Here is a 27,366-nt window from a genome sequence, read left to right as displayed (position 1 = left end):
TATATTTCATTAATCTTTCTTTTTTTTATTAGAAAACAATTTTAAAAAACGAGTTTATGCTTTGTCATAATGGGGTATTGTGTGTAGATTGATGAGGAAAAAATCTAACGTAATCAATTTTAGAATAAGGCTGTAACCTAACAAAATATGGAAAAAGTCAAGGGGTCTGAATACTTTCCAAAGGCACTGTATATGATGTATTTTGTAAGGATGTATCAGTGCTAAGATAGGCCTACCATTGGAAAATAATGATGGGCTTCTTCTGACACTGAGATGTGCTGTCTCTCTCTCCTTTCCAACTCCCAGACAGTTCTTAATGATGTAGCCTATTTTACATTCACTCTCCTCCAATAGGCTATAAGTAAAGAAAATAGGTCAAAATAAGTGTCCAACAAGCTATTGTAGTCTGGCTTTTCCTGGGACTTCACAAGATGTAAAAGGAATAGCCGAGGCAGCAGAGAGGCCAGGTGTGTAATTGCGCAACAGAACAATGAAGACAGACATGTTCGAGAGATGTAGCCTAAGTTAGAAGCATATGCTTATTAGCTCATAATTATATAATTAGCTCAATGTTAGGCTTAATACTGCAGTGAATATATCCAGTCAATTTAAACTGTGAAATAAAACAAGTTATCAGATAATGAAATCACAGGTAGCATACACTGTGTGCACTCCTGAGGCTGCGCTCCCAGTCCCCGGCATGCAGTTTGAAAAGCTACACTATTGGATACGTTTCTACAATTGTAACCTTAACCTAATGTAGCAAGTGTAAAATACTTCAAATAAAAGCCTGAATCCCCTACATACTGGTCTTGACAAGAAGAAAGTCTACTTTCGGGGGAGGTTCTCTTCTGCACTGTTCAGCCAATCAAGTAAATGTGGAGGAGGAGTTAAGATAGAGTGTCGCCTTGTTAAAGTCCAAAAGTGGAAGTCGTGGCACAGGCTCTCTTTGCATTTCCCCTGAATACCTGAACATCCGGTTGTTGAGGCTATTGTAACCTACATCCAGTCAATTTACAAAGCGAAATAAAAAAGTTACCAGATATTGAAATCACAGGTAGTCTACACTGTGTGCACTCCCAAGGCTGTGCTCCCAGGGCATGCAGTTTGAAAAGCTATTGATTAAGTTTCTACAATTGTAACCTACTTCTTGTAGTTTACCTTACATTTGATACAATGACAAAAGTGAAATGGCACGTTCTGTTCGTCATCCCAATCACATGCACGCGCTTTCACCTGAGAAGCTTTACCCCCAAACAGCCTATTACAAGCACAGTAATAACCTATGCAAACCATATTTGTGAAACAACCTAAATCACTCACTTCACATGGCTTGGTGGGGTGGCACACTGTAGGCTTAAGCTACCCTTCAAATGTAGGCCTGCACTAACTGTGGTAGTGTGTTGTGAACAGAAGAGAAGTGCAGGCAAACCTTTGGAAATTAAAGATTACAAATACATTTGATGAGGACCTTGTTGTTGGAGTAGTTCTTGCAGACCAACACATAGAATTGGCACTACTACATAAATAACCGTCGCTACATTACATAGATGTGTAGGTTACACTTACATGTACAACGTTTTACAATCATCTACTTTGTCACATATGCGTTATTTGACTTGAGGACCAACAGTGAAGCATTCTTTCCTCAAATAACAACCTTGGGGATTCGAACTCGCAGCCATCATACTTTGTCATCTCTGGGCTTACCGCCTTAGTGGGTCACGCCACCAATTAGTGATAGCAGTAAGGGTAGCGTCTACAACTTTTTTTTCTTCTATGTACGAATATAAACATATATGTTGTATAACTTACATGTTATATAACTTGACTGCTGTGAAAGCACATGGATATGTGTAATACGGATAGGCAAAAAGATGGAATTTTGTCAAACGTTAAGGATGCATCAATGTATACCTTCTTGCTGCACAGTCTGGCGGATATAAAGTCTAAGATCTTTGATATGAGAGAGAGAGAGAGAGAGAGAACTGACAGAGTATACAATGCTAATTTACTGTATGTACCTTTCCACCACAGGGACATATGAGACCATTTGCATAGTGAATACTGTATGCAGTAAATACTGTACATGGGTACATGTAGTATAGCATACGGGTTGCACATTTAGCAGTATAATGCTGCATTTGGGTAACATACTATGACATTACTATGGTTACGGTGAGAATACTAACGCCCAATGTCCACCAGATGCATATGCGTTTTGTTTTGCAGGATCTCTAGTCTACATTTTTTGTACTTGATGCACATGTTCTTCACTTTTCAACTCGCTAAAAGCTAGCTAGTTGGAGTCGGTGTGTGTACTTCCGTTTGTACGACCACATGGTAAAGCATCACACGAGTTGACAATGAATTACTTCTGCCGGAACGCAAACAGTTTGATGCATCTGGTGGATATGAGGCTTAAGTGCAAATGAGATGTACAGTAATTGATCATGACACAGAGTAAATATTACAGATACGGTATGCTATGTTTAGTGTGTCTGACTACAGTCTGACTACAGTCTGTGTGGAACTGCTGTGGGTGGGTGGAAGGTGATGAGTAAGGCGTTTGTTCAGTATGATTTTGTGTGTGTGTGTGTGTGTATGTGTGTGTGTGTGTGTGTGTGTGTGTGTGTACAGGGAGCATTCCAATAACCTTAGTGCAGTTGTTATTAGATTGGGAGCCCTGCACACTTTATTAAACCTCGGTTCAATCTGCAGTAATAGAGAGAGAGCACAACTGCATCTTCTCGAACACACACGCACACACACACACACACACATACACACATACACACACACTTGGTATGCAAGTCTCAAGGCTTATTCGACTCCATATCCCTAGTCTCTCTAGACAGATGGGTTGCCTCTGACAATGTACAAATGTTCCAGTGTACACATCTGTACTTAGACCAACGTCAGTTTGGCAGAGAGGAAAGGGCGGAGTTGGGACATCCGTTCAGAGCCATATCGGTTTATGTCCTGCTGTAAACATTTCCGGTAGCTAGCTAGATAAAGCTCGCAGAGGTTTCAATGAGTGTATTTCGCAAGTGAGTAGATCGCATGTGCTATGACGTTAGCGTTACAGGCTTACAACCACTGACTGGCTGTGGCTAAAATTAGCCTAGCTATCTGTGTCCGCATTGTGTCCGCTGATGTGTCCCCAAATTCATAATCTGTTGGGATGGTTGTCTGTCTGAAGAGCACCCTTCCCCCAAAATAATTATACTGCCAAGAAAATCCAACATGATGCTATTGCCATAGGTCTGGGATTACCGAGACTAACATATCCCAGAATGCAGAGAACATCATTCATTCATTAACTGCCACATAAAGCAGAGTATAGGACTGATAGCTCTAATCTTATCACAAGCAGAAGAGGAGGAATAGGAAGAGGAGAAGAGATAGATTAGAGGTGAGGAGGAGTAAAGCGGGATTGAAGAAGGAATGGAGGAGCAGAGTGGACCCCAGAGGCACAGACGAGTGTAGATGAAGAACGGAGTGAAACTGAGATAGTCACGCTTTCCTAAGACTGAGACTCTCTGTGTGTTTGTGTTTGTTTCTGTGTGTGTGTGTGTGTGTGTGTGTGTGTGTGTGTGTGTGTGTGTGTGTGTGTATGTGTGTGTGTGCGCATGTTTGTGTGGTGTGTGCTCTCAGGGCTCCTTCAGTTCAGAGAGGGCTGGGGACTGGTGCAGTCCCTACCTCATCTGTATTCAACACACACACACACACTGTAAGAGAGAGCGAGAGAGAGAGAGAGAGAGAGAGAGAGAGAGAGAGAGTGAGTGAGTGAGTGAGTGATAAGATGATTCAGTCAAGTAAGAAAGAGAGAGTATGACAGAGGGAGCTTTTTTATGAATGACAGAGGAGGCATGTACAGCAAGAGAGCAGGCGGAGAGGAAGAAGGGACAGAAGTAAGAAAAAGGTAGAGAGGTTGGAGATGGGGAGTGTGAGAGTAGTGAGGAGGGGGAGGAGGGAAGAGAAGGAAGGGGGAGGAAAACTCAAAGTATGACTCAGAGGGAGCCCTTCTCTCTCATCTCCTCTCCTCCCTCCCAACCTTGAAGGGATCTACAAAAGTCTGTCGTTTTCATTCTGTCCCTGTATTTCATTTATTATCCTTTCTCTTGTCATTTTCTCCATTTCTATTGGCCTCCAGGTGAAGACAAAAATAGAGTTGCTAAATCCAATTTGGATAACTCCTCCCTTTTCTTTCTATCTTTCTCTTTCATTCTCACCTTAATGCACTCACTAACTCATTCTATGTGTGTATACCTTCTTGCTGCACAGTCTGGCTGTGGATAAAAAACAGGCAAAAACATGAACACCTTTATATTGACAGGTTTAAAAGAAAATCATTAGGGTTTGATAGAGATTGAGTGTTTAGTGATTACCTATTGACCGGTCTTAGATCATTGACAGAATGTCTGTTAATCTCTCATAGATTATTTTTTTCAGTGGTGTGTGTGTTTGCATGTGTGTGTGTTAGTAGGTGTGCTAACAGCAGTTGATTGATGGTGTTTACTCTGTGATACATGATCAGACCTTAATGAGCTGGACTGGTACTCCTAGTAAACACTCACATGATGACATAGGCTGTCAATGACTGTGTGTTTGTTTGTTTGTGTGTGTGTGTGTGTGTGTGTGTGTGTGTAGGAGATGAACACTGTGGAGAAGTTCAACACCAGTGCCATCCTGACCGTGAATATCTTGGATGGAGATGACCAGTACCCACAATTCCTGCCGTGCACGCCCCTCTCTAGCAGCCTGATCTCGCAGTCTTACTGTGTCCTCCCTGCTACGGCTCACTGTCTGGACATACATACACATGCAGACACCTAGGCTTAAACTTGCTAGAGTACACAATTACATTCAATATAGACACACACACACAAGGAAAGACACACACACATACACATTCACGTATGCGTACAGAAGACATATGTACACACTCATACACACGCACACACTGTACGTAATGGTTTTAGAGTAATCCTGTCAGGAATGTCAGGGTGCTTACACTTCTGTTCCTGATGTAATGTTCATGTTTATTTATGCTATGTGTGAGTGTGTGTGTGTGTGTGTGTGTGTGTGTGTGTGTGTGTGTGTGTGTGTGTGTGTGTGTGTGTGTGTGTGTGTGTGTGTGTGTGTGTGTGTGTGTGTGTGTGTGTGTGTGTGTGTGTGTGTGTGTGTGTGTGTGATTGAGGGACAGATGGTGTCGTCAGCAGGGTGCAGGTGTGTGTGGGCGGGTTTTTGCTACCTGCTGGGTCTCTGATTGGACAGAGAGAGGTCAGCTGTGACACGCTCGTCCTTCCCCCAGGCCACTGACCCAACTGATATCAATGCACACACACAAACACACAAATATGAGTATTAATACAGTCTCAATAAGCTTTATCCTCTCAGGTCACTATGACATCGCTACACTGTCACTTTATTTGTTTTATTTATTTTTTACAAATTCCCCGATCCCTATTCCCTACCCCTTCTCAGGTATCATCACGCAGGCTGAAATACTTCCTAGTTTACAACTGTGTTAGAGAGGGAGTGTGGACTGTGTAGCCGTCACTCACGGTGTATGTGATAGGTGGGTCATCCCATGTCTTTTCAGCAAACCATGACACCTACAATCTCAGATTTGTCTGAAAATTGTTTCTGTATTTAGAAACAGATAAGATTAGCATTCCTGCAACATTATTTTGTTGAAATATAAGTTTATCTCTGAGAAATTAAGCTAATTGATTGCACTCAAATTGGCCATTTTAATTTATAGGATTCCTATAATATTCAATAAATATAGTACCTAACATCTGATTTGGACCAAACTTTTTTTCTAAAAAGTGAGTAAGACATGAGGAATCCAAATAAATTGTCAAAAGCCACCCACGGACCCCACACCCCAACAACGACTATACAGTATCAGTTCTCTATGTCTGACAAGTAGTATGGAGCTGCGGCTCGGAGTATTGTTTCTTCATTCTATGTAATGTATTCTCAGTGAATTTGGCGATGTTTTTTCCCCCCTGTTCAGATACAGTTGTTATTGAAGCTGTTAGGTTTATGTCCCATCGTACATCCCGATATTACCAGGTTCTGACCACTAGATTCCTCATGTCTAACTCATTGTTAGAAAAAAGTTTGGTCCAAATCGGATGTTAGGTACTATATTTATTGAATATTATCTGAATCCTATAAATTAAAATGGCCAATTTGGATGGAATCAATTAACTTAATTTCTAAGAGATTAAATTATATTTCAAAAACATAATGTTGCAGGAATGCTTTCAGAACAATCCGAGATGGTGGGTGTCGAAACCCTCTTTCTTGTACTTTTTGAGGTGGAACGACCCAGGTTTCAGATTTAAAAAACACACACACACACACAAACACACACGCACATATAAAATGTGTAAATTGCAGTGGACTACATTTTTTAGAGAACACGCTTGAAAATACACTACCCACTACAATCTGAATGTATTCTGGCCATTCAATGTCCCAAAAACAAGTGTCAAAAGCAGAGGTATAAGTAACCTTTGAGCTTATACAATTCAAATGACTCTCCAGAGAATTATAATTTGTTGTTTTTTGTTCGTTTTTTAAATGGTAGGTTTATCTGATACATTTACTTTTGTTATTCATGAAAATTGAGTATTTCATTTTAACGGACAACAATATGTCACATTTGCGTTGTGTTAGTGTGTTCAGCACCTGTTGCTTGGTTACAGACAGATGCATTCTGGTCTCAGAAACAGCTACATCTGTGTCTTCAAAATTGGAATACAACACTGTGTGTGTGAGTGTCTGCATTGTCACAATGCTGCATTCAAATGATCTATTGTGCTTCTCTGAGTGCCCATTACAGCACTCAGTTCAAGGCTAACAACACGCACACAGACACACACAGACAGACAGATTTGTGCCTCTGTGCCAACACGCTAGAGAAGCCCTGAGCAATGAAGGGTCCAGGTTTACCAAGTATTAGCACCAGTGGAAGGTTTAAGCCTGGTCTTGTATAACTGCAGTAATGGTTAAATCACCCTGCATTCCCCTTGAGATCATTAGTAATGCCTGTTTTTTGGCCGTGTATGTGTGTCTACCGGCTTGTGTGTTTGCATGTGAATGTATGTGTGTGTGTGCGTGTGCGCGCTCCAGGTATCCGCCACTGGCCACATCAGTGTTAATATTCCACACACACTGGGTGCGGCCTGAGACCATTAATCATGTTTGTGAATGTCTAATCTCAACGTTATTTGGGCCGGTTTCATTTTCACGGCTGTCTAGAAGATTTACAATGGTGTGCAGAGGAGAGGTGTGTGTGTGTGCGTTTGTTTTAGGTAAAATAGCCTGTAATATAATGGGTTATGTCGCAGGATGTACTTTGTGTGTTTAGTTGTTGTGTGTATGTTAAGACGGTGTGTGTTAGAGTGCATGTGTGAGTGCATATGTGCGTGTGAGTGTGTGTATGGTCTAGTGGCTTGACCAGGTTACAAGGGAAGTGTCTCTGTCCGTTTCTATGATGACAGCAAGTGGCCTATGGAGATGTGTCCATCCTGGTGATGCTATCTGATTACATCAGAGAGGGGAGAGAGCGAGGTAGAGGGAAATGAAGGCCCCTGGGGTATTGTCAACTCTTAACATATCCACTGGATCAAGACACATAAACAGACCCCACCACCCCATCCCTCACCAACACATACATCCAGATACACTCAGACACCTCTATTCATCAACACACACACACACACACACACACACACACACACACACATCAGATGACCGTATATCAGATGACTGTCTGCTGAGTTTGTGGTGCAACAGTGGTCACAGAGAGTCTTAGGGTGTCTGTAGAGGTACACTCACATATATGGAGACTACAATAGACTAGCTATGCCTCTGTGGGCTATTTCCACTATCCTTCTGTAGACTAAACTACAGATGAGAGGAGGAATGGAATTTACCTTGTTCTTCTTCATCAAATTGGGAGTCAGCTACATATCATTTTGAGTAGAGGAATGATACAGTACATGTGAAAGACTGACAACAGGTGAAAGACATTGAAAGCTAGAAATACAATGAAAGCAAGAAAGACAATGAAAGCGACAAAAATAGATTTGGGGGTGCTATGCACATATTACAGTGAAGGATGTACAAAGCTGGTCATATACTTAAACAGAGTCAAAACTACAATGGCTGAAGGATTGCAATATTTACCTGGAGCTAACCCTGCAGATAGCACTACTGGGTGATCTGAAAAGTCATAGTCAATCGATCAATAATATAATAATACTTTTAGCAAAAAAAAATATTTTCAATTTACAATCTGTAGAAACAATGAGAATAGAAGGGTTCAGAACCTTTGTGAAACATTACAATACAGTTGAAAAATATATGGCAAATAGAAATCCAATATGGATGGTGTTAAGAGAAAGATGGGAGGTGTTGAATGGAGCCAAAGGATGGGACTAATAACAGCTAACAACAACTAATAACAACAAGATAACTAATGTAAAGCATACTGTGTCCATAATAAGTATATAGGTTATAGGTTGAGAGCTTTTGTGAAAGAGCACAGTTAGAAAGATATGGCATATAGAAGCAAACCGGATGGACATCATGAAAATGATCGGAAAGGTTGAGGGTAGAGGAAGTTCAGGAGTAAAAACAAACAAAATAGAATTATTGTAAAATTGACTGTGTCCATAAAATGTATATAGTACGTATAAGCTGGAAGTAGAGGCCTAAGCATTGTTGTTCACTAGTTTACTCCAATTAGGGAAGGGGTGGTGCGGTTGGAAAGTAATAAAGGGAAAATATTATTTTTAAGGATATGTATATATATATATGTATGTATATGTATTTATATGTATGTATGTGTATATGTATATATGTATATATATATATATATATATATATATATATATATATATATATATATATATATATATATATTTGCAAGAAAAAAAACATATGGGGATTGGAAGTGATGCAGACAATTACATTGATGGAAGTTACAATCTATCTGCAATATCAAAGCTGATCTACCCCCTAAAAAAAAAAAAAAGGTATACCAACTACTACACAGTGCTAACCATGGCTAAAGCCTCTGCCACTACTCCTAAACACTAAGGACCGGTTTCCAGGTTTGATCAAGCCATTGAAATTGCTTTTTAGTTCAGGACTAAGCTTAATCTGTTTCTGAGAAACCATCTCTAAGGGTTTCTATTGTACAGTAAATATGCCTGGAGGCTGTAGAGTTGTACAGCTGTGTTTACCTTCTGATCCCTGAGAAACACCATTCTCTACAGGACAGAGAGTACGACAAGACCATGTTCATCCATACTATCTGTTTTATTACAGCCCTGGTCTAAAGGCTACAAAACCATCTCACAGCTCACCCTACATACCAAACAACTAACAGGGTTAGTTTAGCCACAATGCTAATCCTTCGGGGGAAGGCTAGCTAGCTATGCTAGCAAACACACAGTGGGCTATGAAAGGAGAGTTAGCATGCAGGCCTGCTGGTTTTACCCAATCTCAGTGTCTCATACAGGTGTTCTTCTGTTGTCACAGGATGAAGGGATGAGAGAGTGACAAGAGAAGAATAGGGGGGATGATAAAAGGGAGGATTGATGTGAGTGAGTAAATGGAGGTTCAACAACAAAGTAAGTCAGGGACACCACTCTACAAAACCAGGCACTTGAAATAACAGCTGTTACAGATAAAGCTGGTTAAAGTAGGGCGTTGATGTTTAAAGTGAATAGTACTCTTACAGTGTAAAAGGTAGAAGATGGGGGAGAGTATCCCTATCCTTCAATGGCATACCTTCACACTGAAACTGAACATGTGCTCTGGCATCTGCCAACCTTTTCTCCCCAGGAATATATCACGGTACAGAAGCTTCCTCTCTTTCACCTCTCCTCTTTCTCCTCCTCTCTTCCCCCAGTGGAAATGAGGCCTGTAACTATTAGCAACTCATCCATTCATGAATGCAGATGAGATGGAATGTATTATGTATCAAAGTGGAGACCATCCATCCACAGAGACTGGCCTCTCTAGTTACACCCCCCTCTATGCACTGTGAGGTGGACTGGTCACTGCAGGCTAGCAGCAACAAGACCAGCTGGAGACTAGCAAAACTGAAGAGTGAAAAAAAGATTTTTGCCTTCTAATTGGCATTCGATACAGCTTATATCCATTAACTAGTGGACAGAGAAGTGGACAGTACAGTCTTAGAAAAAAAAGGAGCTATCTAGAACATAAAAGGGTTCTTCGGCTGTCCCCATAGCAGAACCCTTTGAAGAACCCTTTTTGGTTCCAGGTAGAACCCTTTTGGGTTCCATGTAGGACCCTTTCCACAGAGGGTTCTATGCTGAACAAAAATATAAACGCAACATGTAAAGTGTTGGTCCCAAGCTTCATGAGCTGAAATAAAAGATCACTGAAATGTTCTATATGCACAAAAAGCTTATTTCTCTCACATTTTTTGCACACATTTGTTTACATCCCTGTTAGTGAGAATTTCTCCTTTGCCAAGATAATCCATCCATCTGACAAGTGTGGCATATCAAGAAGCTGATTAAATAGCATGATCATTACACAGGTGTACCTTGTGCTGGGGACAATAAAAGGCCACTCTAAAATGTGCCACAGATGTCTCAAGTTTTGAAGGAGCGTGCAATTGGCATGCTGACTGCAGGAATGTCCACCAGAGCTGTTGCCAGAGAATTGCATGTTCATTTCTCTACCATAAGCCGCCTCCAATGACATTTTAGAGAATTTGGCAGCACGTCCAACCGGCCTCACAACTGCAGACCACGTGTAACCATGCCAGCCCAGGACCTCCACATCCAGCTTCTTCACCTATGGGATCGTCTGAGACCAGCCACCCGGACAGCTGATGAAACTGAGGAGTAATTCTGTCTGTAATAAAGCCCTTTTGTGGGGAAAAACGAATTCTGATTGGCTGGGCCTGGCTCCCTAGTGGGTGCGCCAGTCTCCCATGTGGGTGGGCCTATGCCTTCCCAGGCCCACCCATGGCTGGCCCCTGCCCAGTCGTGAAATCTATAGATTAGGGCCTAATTTATTTATTTCAATTGATTGATTTCCTTATATTTTGTCAGTATACGTGGAACCCAAAAGGGTTATACGTGGAATCAAAAAGTGGTCTCCTTGGAACCAAAAAGGGTTATCCTATGGGAACAGCCGAAAAACCCTTTGGAACCCTTTTTTCTAACAGTGTACAGTCAGAGCCATGTTGGTCAGTATTATGCAACACTGCCAGATGGCTCAATTGGCTGGAGCGCGGTGCGGCAACTCCAAGGCTGTGGGTTCAATTCCAGCATGAGTCACATGTACTGACTGTAACACTAGTTGAGAGCATATGGTACACACAGCGTCATGTATTGTCATTCAGCATAGCTTCCTTTAGTATGAAAAGTTCACATAGCCTTGCCACTGCAGGACTGGTGTTTAACAAAACAGTACCGTCGACTGCATTCTCAATGTAATGTACAGTATAATTTCTCAGGTTCGTGGCTATGTGAATAACCTTGAACAAAGCAAGAAAACGAGCAAAGAAGTGAATGCATTTAATTGTGTATGTGTGTTCAACAGAGATGGACAGTTCTGTGGGTGGGATAAGGGATATACTCATCATATTTGTGATCTGTGTCAACGTAATTATTATCAGTTCTCATATCAGACTGGGTCACTGAGTTGCTCTATTCATAGTACTCACCACACTGTGTTGTTTTCCACAACATCTGCCTGGGCATCATAAACAACAACAGTTTCCATCAACATCAAACACACAGTTTAGGGGTGGGAGTGTATCACACCATAAACCAGGATATGTGGTAAAGAGGTAAGTGCGGTATCTATGCCTTTCGGGGAGAGGTGGTCATGGGTGTGTGTTTAAGAGCCTGTAGGAGAGTAAAAGCAGTGAACACACACATTTCACCCTGTAGGCATGTGTAGAAGAGGGAAGATAAACTACGTTGCACACAGGAAGAATAATCACTCTGAGGAGGGAGTACAAGGTTGGTGTATGCTCTTCCCCAAACTGTATTCAACCCCTAACCCCTACCCCCTATGCACTTGTGGATATCTGAGAGGCTTTGATAGATGTAAATGTAAAGGACATTACGCTGCTTGCTTAGTGAGCACTGCTTCCTCTGATTCGGCTCATACCGAGGCTCAAACCCAGGACCTCTGCCTCGCCAACACACGTGACCACCCTCCTGAAGCGTCTTACCCAGTCGTGCCACCGAAAAGCTAGCTATTCGGTAGCGTAAGTGGAGACACTTTAGGCTGAGGAGTGAGTTTCACAGATCCTCATCTGCTACATAAGCAATATGGTGACAAAATCCAGTGGAGCTATTACCATATTGGTTACACCTATCAAATCCTATCAAATGTGCATATGGGGTAAGGGCTAGGCGTCAATTTGGGATTGGGCAATAGAGGCCATGCACTTATATAGGCAGCAACTTATGTAGAATACACACACACCAACTGTACACACACACACTCCCTCCTCAACCAACAACCAAACACAACAGTTGTCTGGGGAAGGAGAGGTGTGGGTTTGGATATAGAGGTGATTGGGAGAGAGAGAGACGGGGTGACAGTAATGTTGAAGAATGTTGTGACGTTTTACCTTCTACGTCACTAGAGTCATAGTCTGGAGTGAGGCATGGATGGAGAAGAGAACACACACGACACTGTAACTACAGCACCATTATGATTATGAGCTGCAGAATACATAGACATCCTGTAGGGCTGAATCCAAGCTTAAGATATGCACACGTAACACATAACTAATGTTCGTGAGCAGTTATGCGTTCATACAGTATCTCACGTTAGGATTCAACCCATGACAATGCTGATGAAGTCACACTGAAACAGAAACGCTTCAGATGCATTAGATGACAAATGTATCACTTTCCGGTGGTGAAGTGACATTACAGGGCATGAACAAAATGAGAGTAGTGGAGTGACCTTTAACCATGTCATGTAAGTGTAATGTATGGCTGACCCGTCCTTTTAGCGCTGTAGTGCCTCTACTGTTAAAACACACCTTCTGTCACATCCATTTACCTACATACACCACTGACAAGAGTAGCGGAAGTGGTTTGGTGAACCACGCTCGTGTGATGTCTGACCTTGCCTGAGACTAGAAACTAGAGCCAGACATACTCAGCATATAGTTTTTCACATTATTTTATAGACAGAATAAAATGGTGTGTTCCCAAGGCAACAGTAAGAGTTGTTGGTTTCCTAGAATAAGATATGTCTGTTTTATCATTCTAAATTCCTTCCTACATCTGAGATGCCTAGAGTTTAATAACACACATGTCAAAAGTGGTCATACCAGGTCATGACAGGTCATTATAACCACTTTATGAACACTCATAGTGTACTAACCTTTCACTCTCTCGCCACGGTTCAGCTGGATCTCTCCCTCGCCCTGTGGCGTGTATGGTTTGACCACGATGAAGGTACGTCCCGGCACGGCGCTGTAGAGTTTCCGTTTGGGCCCGCTGGCACCGGCAATGGCAGGAGGGGTGTGGGTGGGAGGACTGGGGTTCCGCTGCACCGTGCCCGGGCTGTAAACAAATACATAGGTTACCGTGGTAATGCCAGGCAGCTGGTAGCCAAAGCCGGTGGTTACCGACATGATCGGTCGCCAAGGGGACAGTAACACAGCAACAACCTGATGGTTGTCACAGTGACCGGTTGTAAGATAAGTCTGTCGGAGTGGTCAACAGTCAACAGTCCCAAAGCAAACCTTGAGGGAAAGTCATGGGATGAGAGGTCACTCCTTCTCCCCTCCTTCTCTAAATCCTTCTCTCTGTTGCTCTTCCTCTTATTCCGTTACAGCAAACACAAAATCCCCTTGTCCCCCTCCCTCCACCCCTCTTCTCCTCTCCTCCTCGTCCTCTCCAAGGCAGGAGCAGTAGTGTTAACGGTTAGCAGTAATGGAATCGTTCCCGTCTCTGTCTCTCAGATCCGTCTGGCAGTCCCCCTGGGTCACACATATCCTGAGCTCCCGCTCTGACCGAACAACCCTCCAGAGAGGGGAAGAGATCCCCGCGTCTTTACAGCCTCCAGTGCTCCAGGCTGGGTTACAGATCCCACATACTCCCCTGGCTCTGGAGGTCTAGGTCCTGCCGTGGAGGAGAGGGAGAGAGGTTGGCTCTTCTCCCCGACCAAGACTCCTTCTCCTGGGAGTCCCTCTCCACTCCCCTCCACCCCTCACACACACGCGCCCGCTCACACACACTCACACACACACACACACTTGCGACGACGCTGCTGCTAACCCTGCTGCTGCTACCGCTACTGCACTTGGCGGCTCCCCTTCCCTCTGACGGCTCACACACACTCATACAGCTCTCTCCGAGCATTCTACCCAACACACAAGCAGGCTGCCCCCTCTGCTACTGCTAACACTACACCTCCGCTAGCACAACATACGCTAGCAACAGCTTGTCGCGAACATAGTGTGCCGACATACACACACACCCTACAGCACCATTGATCTCCTCCAGCCTGTCTGCCTGCGTGTGTGTGTGCATGCGCCACTGCTCCCCGGGGCAGGTTGGTGTGTGTGTTGGGGGGAATCGCCTTGAATAACCTTTTCTCTCTCCCCCTTTCTGCCCCCCATCTCTCTCTCTCTCTCTCTCTCTCTCTCTCTCTCTCTCTCTCTCTCTCTCTCTCTCTCTCTCTACCTTCCCTTCATTTCTCTGAGGGAGGCGGCTGGTGAATTCTAATAGAGCCGAAGCAGAGGTTCTCCTGGTATTCATCACTACTGCTGCAGCTGTGTGTGTATGTGTGTGTGTGTGTGTGTGTGTGTGTGTGTGTGTGTATGCGCACATGTGAGCTCCACCCTGTATCACACTGCTACCTGTTTGTCTGTGTCCTCAACACTCACCCTCCCATCCTTCTTACAGCTGCTTTTCTCCTCCCTCCCTCCCTCCCTCCCTCTGCTTTATCTTTTGTCCTGCAAAATCATGGATACAGTGATTCATGAATCAATCTGTTTTCTATCTTGCATCTGTGTGTTTATGTGTGTGTGTCTGTGTGACTGTGTTTACATATGTGTGTACATTGTGGGTATCATGTGACATGTGTCTGTGTGAAAACCCCTCACTCTATATCTACCCCTCCCCTCTCTCCTCTCTCCCTTTCTCTCTTTCCCTTCTTCCTTTCTCTCCCTTTCTGTCTCTGTGTGGTATCAATCACTCGTAACCCTTCAGTCATTCATTCATTCTCCTCTCTCCATCTTTCCCGCTGCCTTGCCTCTCTCCCCTTTTCTCTCCCTCTCTCTCCCTCTACCCTTCTCTCTCTCCTTCGAAGCAGCGGCTTGGTGATGGTTTTCCAATTACCTCGGGACTGAGCGGAGGGAGAGGAGGAGAGAGGAGAGGAGGAGATAGAGGAGAGAGAGAGAGTGGAGAGGAGAGGCTGGAATGGCTGCCTGCCGCATGTTAATGCCTGAGCCCAGGACACTCCACCCTCTGCACACTGAATACAACACAGAGTAAAATGGAGGGGTGGAGGGAGAGGGAGGGAGGGAGAGAGAGGAGAGCAGAGAGATGGAGGGAGGAAGGAGGAGAGAGAGAGACAGGGATAATGGGAGGAAGAGCGAGGGAAAAGAGAGAGATGAAATAAGAAGCTAAAGTGGGCAGGAGAGACAGTGGTACAGGCAGAATAAGATAAAAAGAGAGGGATAAGGCTAAACGAGGAAATAGAGCTGTTGCTATAAGTTGGCTTCCACACCTAATTAAGCCTATAGCTAAACGGATGTGTATTCACACATATTACTTCGTTTTATAACAGGCAATTCAACTACATCTCTAAATGCTGTTACAAACTGGTCTGGACCATCCATGTTATACAAAAATACACACACACACAAATCAAATCAAATCAAATTGTATTTGTCACTTGCTTCGCAAAAACAACAGGTGTAGACTAACATTGAAATGCTTACTTACGCACACACACACACACACACACACACACACACACATGCACACACTCACACTCACCGGGGGTTGGAACTGAAATTATTTTCAAATAGTTTTGTTCTGAACAGAACCACTATTTCTTCCTTCCGTTCCACTGTTCCAAGCAGGAAAATAAAGTTCTGAACTGGTTTGAACCCAAAAAAGGTACTGGTTTATATTGTTCCTTTCTGCGCAACATTAAATGACTTCACCAATCAGTGCGGATAGAGCAGCTTGCTATGGAGTGGGGAAGCTATTTCATCTGTATAGGAAAGTCGTTAAGAGCAAATTGTATTTTGCTGTAACAGCATGGTTTAATCATAATGAAAGACAAACACACACACACACTGTGCTGCCAGTCACAGTGTAGGGCGCGAGATGCAACTGAAATTTTGTGGGTGAGGAGAGAACGAGAGAGGATGGAGGGAGCTTGCCTTGACGCGCTGGGCATCTTGTTATGACTTATCTGAATTAGGCCCACAGAATTATACCTACGGAGGAGCGGCTTCTATGGAGGAACTTTGAATGTCTTCGAATTTCTGAGTTGGTTTAACACTGGACCAGAGCTAACATTAGCTAGCTAGCTAACAAGCTTGTGTGTGCAGAGCAGCACTAGAATTAAAAACACGTCTTACCTTTGTGTAGTTAAGAAATCCAATGGGAAACGTGATAACTATAGTATCCTTAACTAGCATTGAAAAGTTAATCTATTCTTTTAAACATCTCTCCGTAATTTCTGATTCATGCTCGCTACAGAAACCTTTGCTTCAAAGGTGAGGAGCAGGTAGCCTACAAACACACTGGCAAAGATTTCCAGCTGGCAGGTAGACGCTGGAATACGTTTCTGAGTGACAGTGAGTGCTTTGCATAGACGCTTTGTTGCTATTTTTGTGGGACTGGAAAAAAATGCCTGGAACGTAAAATAACGTTAATAACCGGTTCCCATGCTTTTAAAATAACGATTCTGTTCCGGAACAGTATAGATGACTTTTGTTTCCGGTTTGGGTTCTGTTCCTCAAATAATTTTGTTATTTTCCGGTTCTGTTCCAACCCTTGACACTCACAGAGCTGTAATGGTACGTTAGATGGTCTGACCTCTGTTGTGGCAGATCCTCTGATTGTTCCTTGCAGCTGGGCTGGAGGAGGTTGTGTGTGTGTGTGTGTGTGTGTTGGTCCCTGTAGACTCTAGATTGATCTCCACCTGTCCTCCCCTTTAATGGCCTGTGTTTACACTGCTACAATAGCCCACCTCTCAGTGTGTGTGTCTGTGCGTGTGTATGGTGGGGGACATGCAGGAACAACACTATCTCAATTACATTTACATTTTAGTCATTTAGCAGATGCTCTTATCCAGAGCGACTTACAGTTAGTGAGTGCATACATTTTTCATACTGGCCCCCCGTGGGAATCGAACCCACAACCCTGGTGTTGCAAGCGCCATGCTCTACCAACTGAGCTACAGGAGGCCTATTAACTGCAGTATGAATGACTGGAGCTTTAACCACCTTTCAGACACATATATGAATACATTACTGTAGAGGTGTAGCCCGCAAAACACACACACCTTCAGACACACCATTTAAATAAAGTAAAAATGAACAACTACAAGGCTCTCATCCTTTTCTGTCCCTCCTTCACTCCCTCCTTTGTTCCATCTCTCTTTCCTTCCATCTCTTCCTATATAACATGTTCCCTATTGTGCACAACAACATTCCCTTTTCCTTAGGACACTGCTTCTGTAACCGTGGTAACTGTCGATACAGGAAAATATAATACATCTGGTGAACTTGATGACTAGTCAACAGTACAACTGAAGTTTGTTCTACAGGAGATAAGGTAAATAACGATAGAAGATCGTTGGATTTTACAGGCATAAACCATAGTATATTATATTGGAAGGACATTCCATTCTTCTATGTTGAATATTACATTACTATGCATTTTAACAGTATCATATATGATATATTAGATATTGAACCAATAAGTCTTCATTTCATTGTATGGATGACCATCTACATCTATAATAACTTCTCTCCCAATAACCATCAACTTCTTATACTGTTGTGTTGTGTTGATGCCAATGCATGTCGCTGTACAGGCTTAAACCAGAGCTGTATAGTCTGCAACATTTTGTATTTCACAGATAATACCACATTATCACAGATAATACCACATTATCACAGATAATACCACATTATCACAGATAATACCACATAAGAGGCTTCTTTAAATACATCCACACATGCATGTCATGCAGGCACACACATGCATGTCATGCACGCACGCACACACACGCACGCACACGCACAGGCGTGTGCGCACAATCACCCTTCTCGTGCAAATGGCCCTCACACAAATAGGTTTCCCTCCATAAGGTGGGTTCATCCCATTATAAAATACAATCATAATCATCATCATACTCTGCATCCTAATGACCAGCTAATTCTCTCCGTCTTTCTCTCTGCATAGCTGCACCTGAACAAAGCTATTTTACCACTGTTTTCTCTCTATCTCAGCACCTCTCTCTCTCTCCCTCATCACTGCATGCATGTGAATAGCCATGGTTATGACATTGTGTGGTAATCTGTTGGTAAAAGAGAACATTAGAGTTGTTTTCAAAAGATCATAGTGTCTGTGAAAGCAGCTAGCTGCAGACGCTAAGCAGACACAACAACTCTAAGGCACATTGCCTCTAACTAAACCCCAAACAGATTACCTCATAATCAATACCTCATCCAAACATCTACCTCAGATTAAAATGGAGAAATAAATAACTAATATATCATCATCATATCAGGTATCCACATTGACAATGTTATTGATACAAACCAACTAGCTCTCACAGTCTCACATCAGAATTAGACGTTCATCCATGTTTCTCAAAGGTCAAATTTTGAGGTTGTTGCATACGTCAAACGTCGAAGCCATGGATTACAGGCACCATCCGCACTGAGCTAAAGGGTAGAGCTGCCGCTTTCAAGGAGCGGGACTCTAACCCGGACGCTTATAAGAAATCCCACTATGCACTCAGACGAACCATCAAACAGGCAAAGAGAGTAGTTGAATCGTACTACACCGGCTCTGACGCTCGTCGGATGTGGCAGGGCTTGAAAACTATTAATACAAAGGGAAGCACAGCCGCGAGCTGCCCAGTGACACAAGCCTACCAGACGAGCTAAATCACCTCTATGCTCGCTTCGAGGCAAGCAACACTGAAGCATGCATGAGAGCATCAGCTGTTCCGGATGACTATGTGATCAGGCTCTCCGTAGCCGATGTGAGTAAGACTTTTAAGCAGGTCAACATTCACAAGGCCGCAGGGCCAGATGGATTACCAGGACGTGTACTCCGAGCATGCGCTGACCAACTGGAAAGTGTCTTCACTGACATTTTCAACATGTCCCTGAATGAGTCTGTAATACCAACATGTTTCAAGCAGACCACAATAGTCCTGTGCCCAAGAACACTAAGATAACCTGCCTAAATGACTACCGACCCGTAGCACTCATGTCTGTCGCCATGAAGTGCATTGAAAGGCTGGTCATGGCTCACACCAACACCATTATCCCAGAAACCCTAGACCCACTTAATTTGCATACCGCCCCAACAGATCCATAGATGATGCAATCTCTATTGCACTCCACACTGCCCTTTACCACCTGGACAAGAGGAACACCTACGTGAGAATGCTATTCATTGACTACAGCTCAGCGTTCAACACCATAGTGCCCTCAAAGCTCATCACTAAGCTAAGGACCCTGGGACACCTCCCTCTGCAACTGGATCCTGGACTTCCTGATGGGCCGTCCCAAGGTAGTAAGGGTAGATAACAACACATCTGCCACGCTGATCCTCAACACGGGGGCCCCTCAGGGGTGCTTGGTCAGTCCCCTCCTGTACTCCCTGTTCACCCATGACTGCATGGCAAGGCACGACTCCAACACCATCATTAAGTTTGCCGACGACCCAACAGTGGTAGGCCTGATCACCGACAACAATGACACAGCCTATAGGGAGGAGGTCAGAGACCTGGCCGTGTGGTGCCAGGATAACAACCTCTCCCTCAACGTGATCAAGACAAAGGAGATGATTGTGGACTACAGGAAAAAAAGAGGACTGAGCACACCCTCATTCTCATCGACGTGGCTGTAGTGGAACAGGTTAAGAGCTTCAAGTTCCTTGGTGTCCACATCACCAACAAACTATCATGGTCCAAACACACCAAGACAGTCGTGAAGAGGGTACGACAAAGCCTATTCCCCCTCAGGAGAAAGATTTGGCATGGGTCCTCAGATCCTCAAAAAGATCTACAGCTGCACCATCGAGAGCATCTTGACTGGTTGCATCACTGCCTGTGATGGCAACTGTTTGGCCTCCGACCGCAAGGCACTACAGAGGGTAGTGCGTACGGCCCAGTACATCACTGGGGCCAAGTTTCCTGCCATCCAGGACCTCTATACCCGGCGGTGTCAGAGGAAGGCCCTAAAAATTGTCAAAAACTCCAGCCACCCTAGTCATAGACTGTTCTCTCTGCTACCGCACGGCAAGCGGTACCGCAGCGCCAAGTCTAGGTCCAAAAGGCTTCTTAACAGCTTCTACCCCCAAGCCATAAGACTCCTGAACAGCTAATCATGGCTACCCAGACTATTTGCATTGCCCCCCCCCCACCCCACCCCACCCCACCCCAACCCCAACCACCTTTTTTACACTGCTGCTACTCCATTTATTATTTATGCATCGTCACTTTAACTCTACCCACATGTACATATTACCTCAATTACCTCGACTAACCGGTGCCCCCGCACATTGACTCTGTACCGGTATCCCCTGTATATAGCCTCCCTACTGTTATTTTATTTTACTGCTGCTGTTTAGTTATTTGCTATTTTTAATTTTTTACTTATCTATTTTTTACTTAACAACTGCATTGTTGGTTAAGGGCTTGTAAGTAAGCATTTCACTGTAAGGTCTACACCTGTTGTATTCGGCGCATGTGGCAAATAAAATGTGATTTGATTTGAAGTGTTTAAGGTAAATTTTAGGCATTAACTCCGAATTTTTAAGGTTAGGTATTAACTCAGAATGGTTAAGGTAAGGGTTAAGGTCTGGGCTTAAAACTAAAATCTCAAAAACAACTTTCGATTGCTGGATTCGAACATGCAACCTTTGGCACCAGAGGCAGATGCTTACACACATCCACCATCCACAACACCCTACCTACTTGAAGGTAACTGCGCTCACTGTTGCCCTTAGTGGCCAGTTTCCACGTCATCTTCCAACATCCTCAGACATGGATGGACATCGAATACTGACTTGTATCACCGTGACCTGGCTGTACAAATAACCGTATGTACAAAATATTTTGCTAACACATTTTTAACCCTCTTTTATAACAAGGTTGACATTACAGATGTTATAAACAGCTGATGTAATCTTAGGATGACTGACAGTAGTGTTATATGATACAGTGTCATGGTAAGTTAAGTGGGCAACTGGCCAAGACGCTCACCTAATGAAGATAAAGTTGTGTGTGTTTTAAGTTATGTATAACATAGATCTGTATCATCGCTGATTTATCTTAACCACAGAAATACAGCAGCCATTGATTATGCAGGACTAAATGTCCTCCTGGGGAGAGTACATCTTATCTCACTAATGTGTGTGCATGCGTGCGTGCATCCAAACTATGTTCCAAAGTGGGGGGATTAGCAGCCAAACGGCTCAATGCTGGCTGAACTGTGTCGCCTTTTGATGATGCGGATTATGATGCGTTCGGATCGATTCCGCCATGTCCTCCTTTAATGTGGATTCTCTACGCTGGACTCAGGAGATTCTCTCTCTCTCTTTCTTCCCCTCTCTCTCACACACTCTTTCTCTCTATCCCGCTCACACTCTCTTTTTCTTTCTCTCAGCCTCTTGGCAGCAGTAAGAATCCATGGATAATTTACACTCCAACAGCCCCTAGTGTGACTAATACAGGGAGAACGAGGGATGAGAGAGAGGGAGGACAGGAAGTGTCAGTGGATAAGGGATGAAAGAGAGGATGTGAGAAAGAGAGGGAAAGGTGAAAAGAAAGGTGAGAAAGAGAATGTATAGGGGACAGATGGAGAAAGCAGAGGAAAATAGGAAAGGGGCCTATTACCAACTGCCATTGAAATCAATGGTGTCATCTTGGTTTTCAATGGTATAGATAACTCACTCACATTGTGACACACAACCATTTCATGTATCTAAATTACAACCTTTCCCAACCATTCCACCATTCCCAGATGCCCCCTGGCAACAGTGTTGGACTCCTGACAGCACCACCCACTCTGGTGTGAGAGGAAGTGATGCCATGTTCCACAGGAAGTCGTTGTGTTGGCCGTAGGGGCGGGCCACTGCCGGCCAAACTAATTTCACACTTCCCTGGTACCCAAAATGCCCCTGGAGCTACCACGGGGCGGACAGACGGTCATAGAGTGAGAGATGGAGAGAGACTGATGGAGAGGGAGAGATGGCGCGTGGGAGGAGGACTGAGAGAGAGAGAGAGAGAGAGAGAGAGAGAGAGAGAGAGAGAGAGAGAGAGAGAGAGAGAGAGAGAGAGAAAGAGAGAGAGAGACCAGATGAGCTCCTGCATTTTTCAGCTTGTTTTTACAAAAATATAGATTTAGAGTTAGATAAACTTGGATTTTTTCGGCAAGGAAATACACAGGATACTACCATCCACAACATAACCTTCACTCCAAATCAAAACTCCAAACCTACAACCTGATTTTGGACAAAATTACCTGGAATGATTCCTACTACCAGAGATCCAATCTATACAGCAAATGTCTATTCCAACCTGGAACTGAGTGAGTAATGTTTAGTTTGAAGCTACTTTTACAACCAAGAAGAAAAATACACTACAATTATATATTTTACTTTATAAGGACTGAAGGCTAAGTTAAGGCTGCCAAGCTTGCCAGGACAGTATATCTGACTGCAAATTCAATTAGCACTGAGGTTTGAAGCGAGAGGTGTCGAAGCCCTTGAGCCCAACAACGGCAGGAGAGTTCCACAGCCTACCCCACCCAAATACAGAGGCCTTTGAAGCCCCCTACCGCTGCTCAGAGGTTATTAGCATACAGTACCATCTGGATGTAAAAAATTATAAGGCATGAAAAGAGTACAAAAAGAACCTCCTTATGGAAAATCAAGAAACACTTTTTGCTGACTATTATAAAAATGGGAACATAAGCAACTTAATCTTCCACACAGACCATCCCCCAGCATGGCGCAGTGCTATATTAACACACTACCCCTCTGTTAAGAGGGTGGGTGTTGGCGATGGGTGGAAACTCAGGATACTAAGACAAAGAGGACTCTGATTCAGCCAATATAAATCTCTACAAGTCTGGAACATTATTGGTACATGGCAACCCCAAACAGTTTCATCTGAACTTTCACCTAATCAAAGAAATAGCTCAGCAGGAGAAGCTCTCCCTTGAGAAAGATACCCCCACCCCGAGCGGGTCAGACCAGACCTCTTCATTATATAACCACACAGACGAGCAACCCCAAGCAGAAAGTCAACCTCCCAGCACAGAGTACTACTCCCTAATTGAAATGAAGGATAAATTCACCCAGCTGGAGGTAAGGCAGGTGGAGCTGGAACAGCAGGTAAACACACTCCAGTCAGCACAGACCCAGACAACAGTCCAGCACAACAACACCCCATTAACCAGACCCAGAGAGCTGGAGGTAGAGAGAGACATATCTGCACTCTGGACTGTGGTGAGACAACATCAACAGGAGAAAGAGCAGGAGCAGGAGAAGAACAGAGCACTACAGGAGAGGATCAGAGTGCTGGAGGAGAAGGTGAGAACGATGACGGGTGACAGAGAACAACCCATTAGAGAGCTGGCCACCCCCACAGAGAAGCCAGCAGAACAGCCCACCTCAGATCGTGACCAAAGTTTCGACACCACAGCAGAACAGTCCACCCTGGACCCTGACCATAGCCTCGACATCACAGCCGGACAAATAAATGAAGAACCCCAAGCCCACGGAATCCCACCCCCTCTGAGCAGCCTTCACGAACAGGTCCACCTATACAAGGCAGCAGTGCCCACCTTTGCCTGGACCCTAAAGGACATCGCCCTCAACCGCAGCCCCAAAATCTCACACAGGAACAACAGATCAATAGACACCCCGCCCAGACCAGCGAGACACTCTCCCAGACCTGCGGGACCTAAATGCCAGAACTGGACAAGAACCTGACACCCTCAGCACATAGGGGGACAAACACATACCTGGAGGTGACAGCATTCCCTCCCCTATATGCCCCCCTAGGCACAACTACGACAACATAACCAACAAACATGGGTCACAACTCCTGCAGCTCTGTCACATGCTGGGTATGTACATAGTCAATGGCAGGCTTCGCGGAGACTCCTATGGTAGGTATAGCTCATCTCTTGGCAGTAGTACTGTAGACTACTTTATCACTGACCTCAACCCAGAGTCTCTCAGAGCGTTCACAGTCAGCCCACAGACACCCCTATCAGATCACAGCAAAAGCACAGTCTACTTGAACAGAGCAATACTCAATCATGAGGCATCAAAGCAAAAGGAACTGAATAATATTAAGATATGCTATAGATGGAAGGAAAGTTTTGTAGAAAACTACCAAAAAACTATTAGGCAACAACAAATTCAATCCCTTCTAGACAACTTCCTGGACAAAACATTTCACTGTAATAGTGAAGGTGTAAACTTGGCAGTAGAAAACCTAAACAGTATATTTGACCTCTCAGCTTCCCTATCAAAAAAAAAAAAAAGATCTAACAGAAAACCAAAAAAAATTAACAACAATTAAAATGGTTTGAAGAAGAATGCAAAAACCTAAGAAAGAAATTGAGAAACCAAGCAAAAATCCAGAAAACCTGAGCCTACGCCTTCACTATGGTGAATCACTAAAACAATACAGAAATACACTACGGAAAAAGAAGGAACAACACGTCAGAAATCAGCTCAATATAATTGAAGAATCCATAGACTCTAACCACTTCTGGGAAAATTGAAAAACACTAAACAAACAACAACACGAAGAGTTGTCTATCCAAAATGGAGATGTATGGGTAAACCACTTCTCCAATCTTTTTGACCCTATAACAAAGAACAAACAGCAAAAACATATACATGATCAAATACAAATATTAGAATCAACTATTAAAGACCACCAGAACCCACTGGATTCTCCAATTATATTGAATGAACTACAGGACAAAATGCAAACCTTCCAACCCAATAAGGACTGTGGTGTTGACCGTATCCTCAATGAAGTGATAAAATATACAGACCATAAATATAAATTGGCTATACTTAAACTCTTTAACATCATCCTTTACTCTGGCATCTTCCCCAATATTTGGAACCAAGGACTGATCACCCCAATCCACAAAAGTGGAGTCAAATATGACCCCAATAACTACCGTGGATATGCGTCAACAGCAACCTTGGGAAAATCCTCTGCATTATCATTAACAGCAGACTCGTACATTTCCTCAGAAAAAACAATGTACTGAGCAAATGTCAAATGGGCTTTTTACCAAATTACCGTACGACAGAACAAGTATTCACCCTGCACACCTGTAGTATCTGAACATTCTATAACTTTGGCTGAGGTTTGCATACTCTGCTTTGCTGAAACATCTGGAAAATATTACTATAGGGCCCCCCTAAGACAGAGGACATTGGGATATGTGGAGGCCAGGGATTGTTCTATTCAAAACACGCCATCTTATGTTACATGAAGCATAGGATATATACCATGTTTGAACAAAGGGACGGGGAGAGTGATCATATTTGAGATTGGGTTTGTTGCTCTCCAGATTCTGCAGAAGTCTGTAAATTGATGCTGAAATCTTTGATATAATAAACCTTTATAATCAAAGTACAGTGTCAGCGGATTTCTTATCAACACATCATCGCAGCATTGTTCGGCCACCACAGAAATTGGCGACGAGGATTTTGGGACGAGTTGCGTCTATTTCAGCGTTACATCATGGGCTCCGAACTGACTCTCGCTCCAGAGGCCGGCAGATAAGGTGAGCTTTCTCACAACTTTGGGCGCTGGTCAGTTTGTGTAGCTGTGTGTGCGTTGGGGGGACGCACTGTGAACAACCTGTGTGAGCCATGCTGTGATTGCTGTGTGATGGGATTCCGTTCAAAATTTCTACTTTTTTTTGCGTTGGAAACAACGCAAACAGGGGGGAGTGTGTATATAATACAGGATCAAAGGAAAAAAAGGAATTGATAACACTGGGCCCAGGGAAATTTGGCTTGAATAAAATTAAAGGAAAAAGGAATATAATAAAGGAATAAGGGACAAGGAACTAAGGAAAAAGGTATACTGATTAGGACGTCGCTGATCTACGGAAGCCCTCAAATGAGGCGATCATTAGATGGGCCACAAATCCTGGGAAGTCACTAGGTGAATTTTCAGGTCAGTTCCAAGGAACTGTGAGATTGTAGAATATACATTCAATTGTATGTTACCTCTCGGTATATAGTTGACGAGGTATATGTCCGAAGTAGCCTCTCGTTGAATATCTGCAACTCAAGGTAGCACAAATTTAGGAAGGAAAATAAAGGAATAGGAGCGGTGGAAGCATGCTTTTGGAATTGTATGAATGGATACATTCTTGTTGATTGAATAGTTTTCATGTGTGTGTGAGAGAAAGAGAGTGTGTGTGAATTTCCACACCGTCCTTGTTCAACTTCCTCCAGTCCATTCATATGTCCATGTTTGAGTATTTGAATCCCAATCTACTAGAATTCACAAAATGGGACAAACACCAAATTGAGACTCTGCATGCAGAATTCTGCAAAAATATCCTCTGTGTACAACGTAAAACACCAAATAATGCATGCAGAGCAGAATTAGGCCGATACCAGCTAATGATCCAAATCCAGAAAAGAGCAGTTAAATTCTACAACCACCTAAAAGGAAGCGATTCCCAAACCTTCCATAACAAAGCCATCATCTACAGAGGGATGAACCTGGAAAAGAGTCCCCTAAGCAAACTGGTCCTGGGGCTCTGCTCACAAACACAAACAGACCCCACAGAGCCCCAGGACAGCAACACAATTAGACCCAACCAAATCATGAGAAAACAAAAAGATAATTACTTGACACATTGGAAAGAATTTACAAAAAAACTGAGCAAACTAGAATGCTATTTGGCCCTAAACAGAGAGTACACAGTGGCAGAATACCTGACCACTGTGACTGACCCAAAATTAAGAAAATCTTTGACTATGTGCAGACTCAGTGAGCATAGCCTTGCTATTGAGAAAGGCCGCCGTAGGCAGACCTGGCTCTCAAGAG

The 27,366-nt window shown here is 43.6% G+C and overlaps 1 protein-coding gene across 1 annotated transcript in view; it reads right to left on the bottom strand.

Moving 5' to 3' along the window:
• LOC121531214 (SH3 and multiple ankyrin repeat domains protein 3-like) overlaps window positions 1-27,366 on the bottom strand; it is a 159,458-nt gene that overhangs the window by 89,517 nt on the left and 42,575 nt on the right. Inside the window, exon 10 of the mRNA XM_045204981.1 lies at window positions 13,426-13,607. Coding sequence (XP_045060916.1) covers window positions 13,426-13,607 — 182 coding nt within the window. The remainder of the gene's footprint in view (window positions 1-13,425; window positions 13,608-27,366) is intronic.

This window comes from Coregonus clupeaformis, chromosome 19, assembly GCF_020615455.1.
Source record: "Coregonus clupeaformis isolate EN_2021a chromosome 19, ASM2061545v1, whole genome shotgun sequence".
NCBI lineage: Eukaryota > Metazoa > Chordata > Actinopteri > Salmoniformes > Salmonidae > Coregonus > Coregonus clupeaformis.
This window is presented reverse-complemented; position numbering and strand designations above follow the sequence as displayed.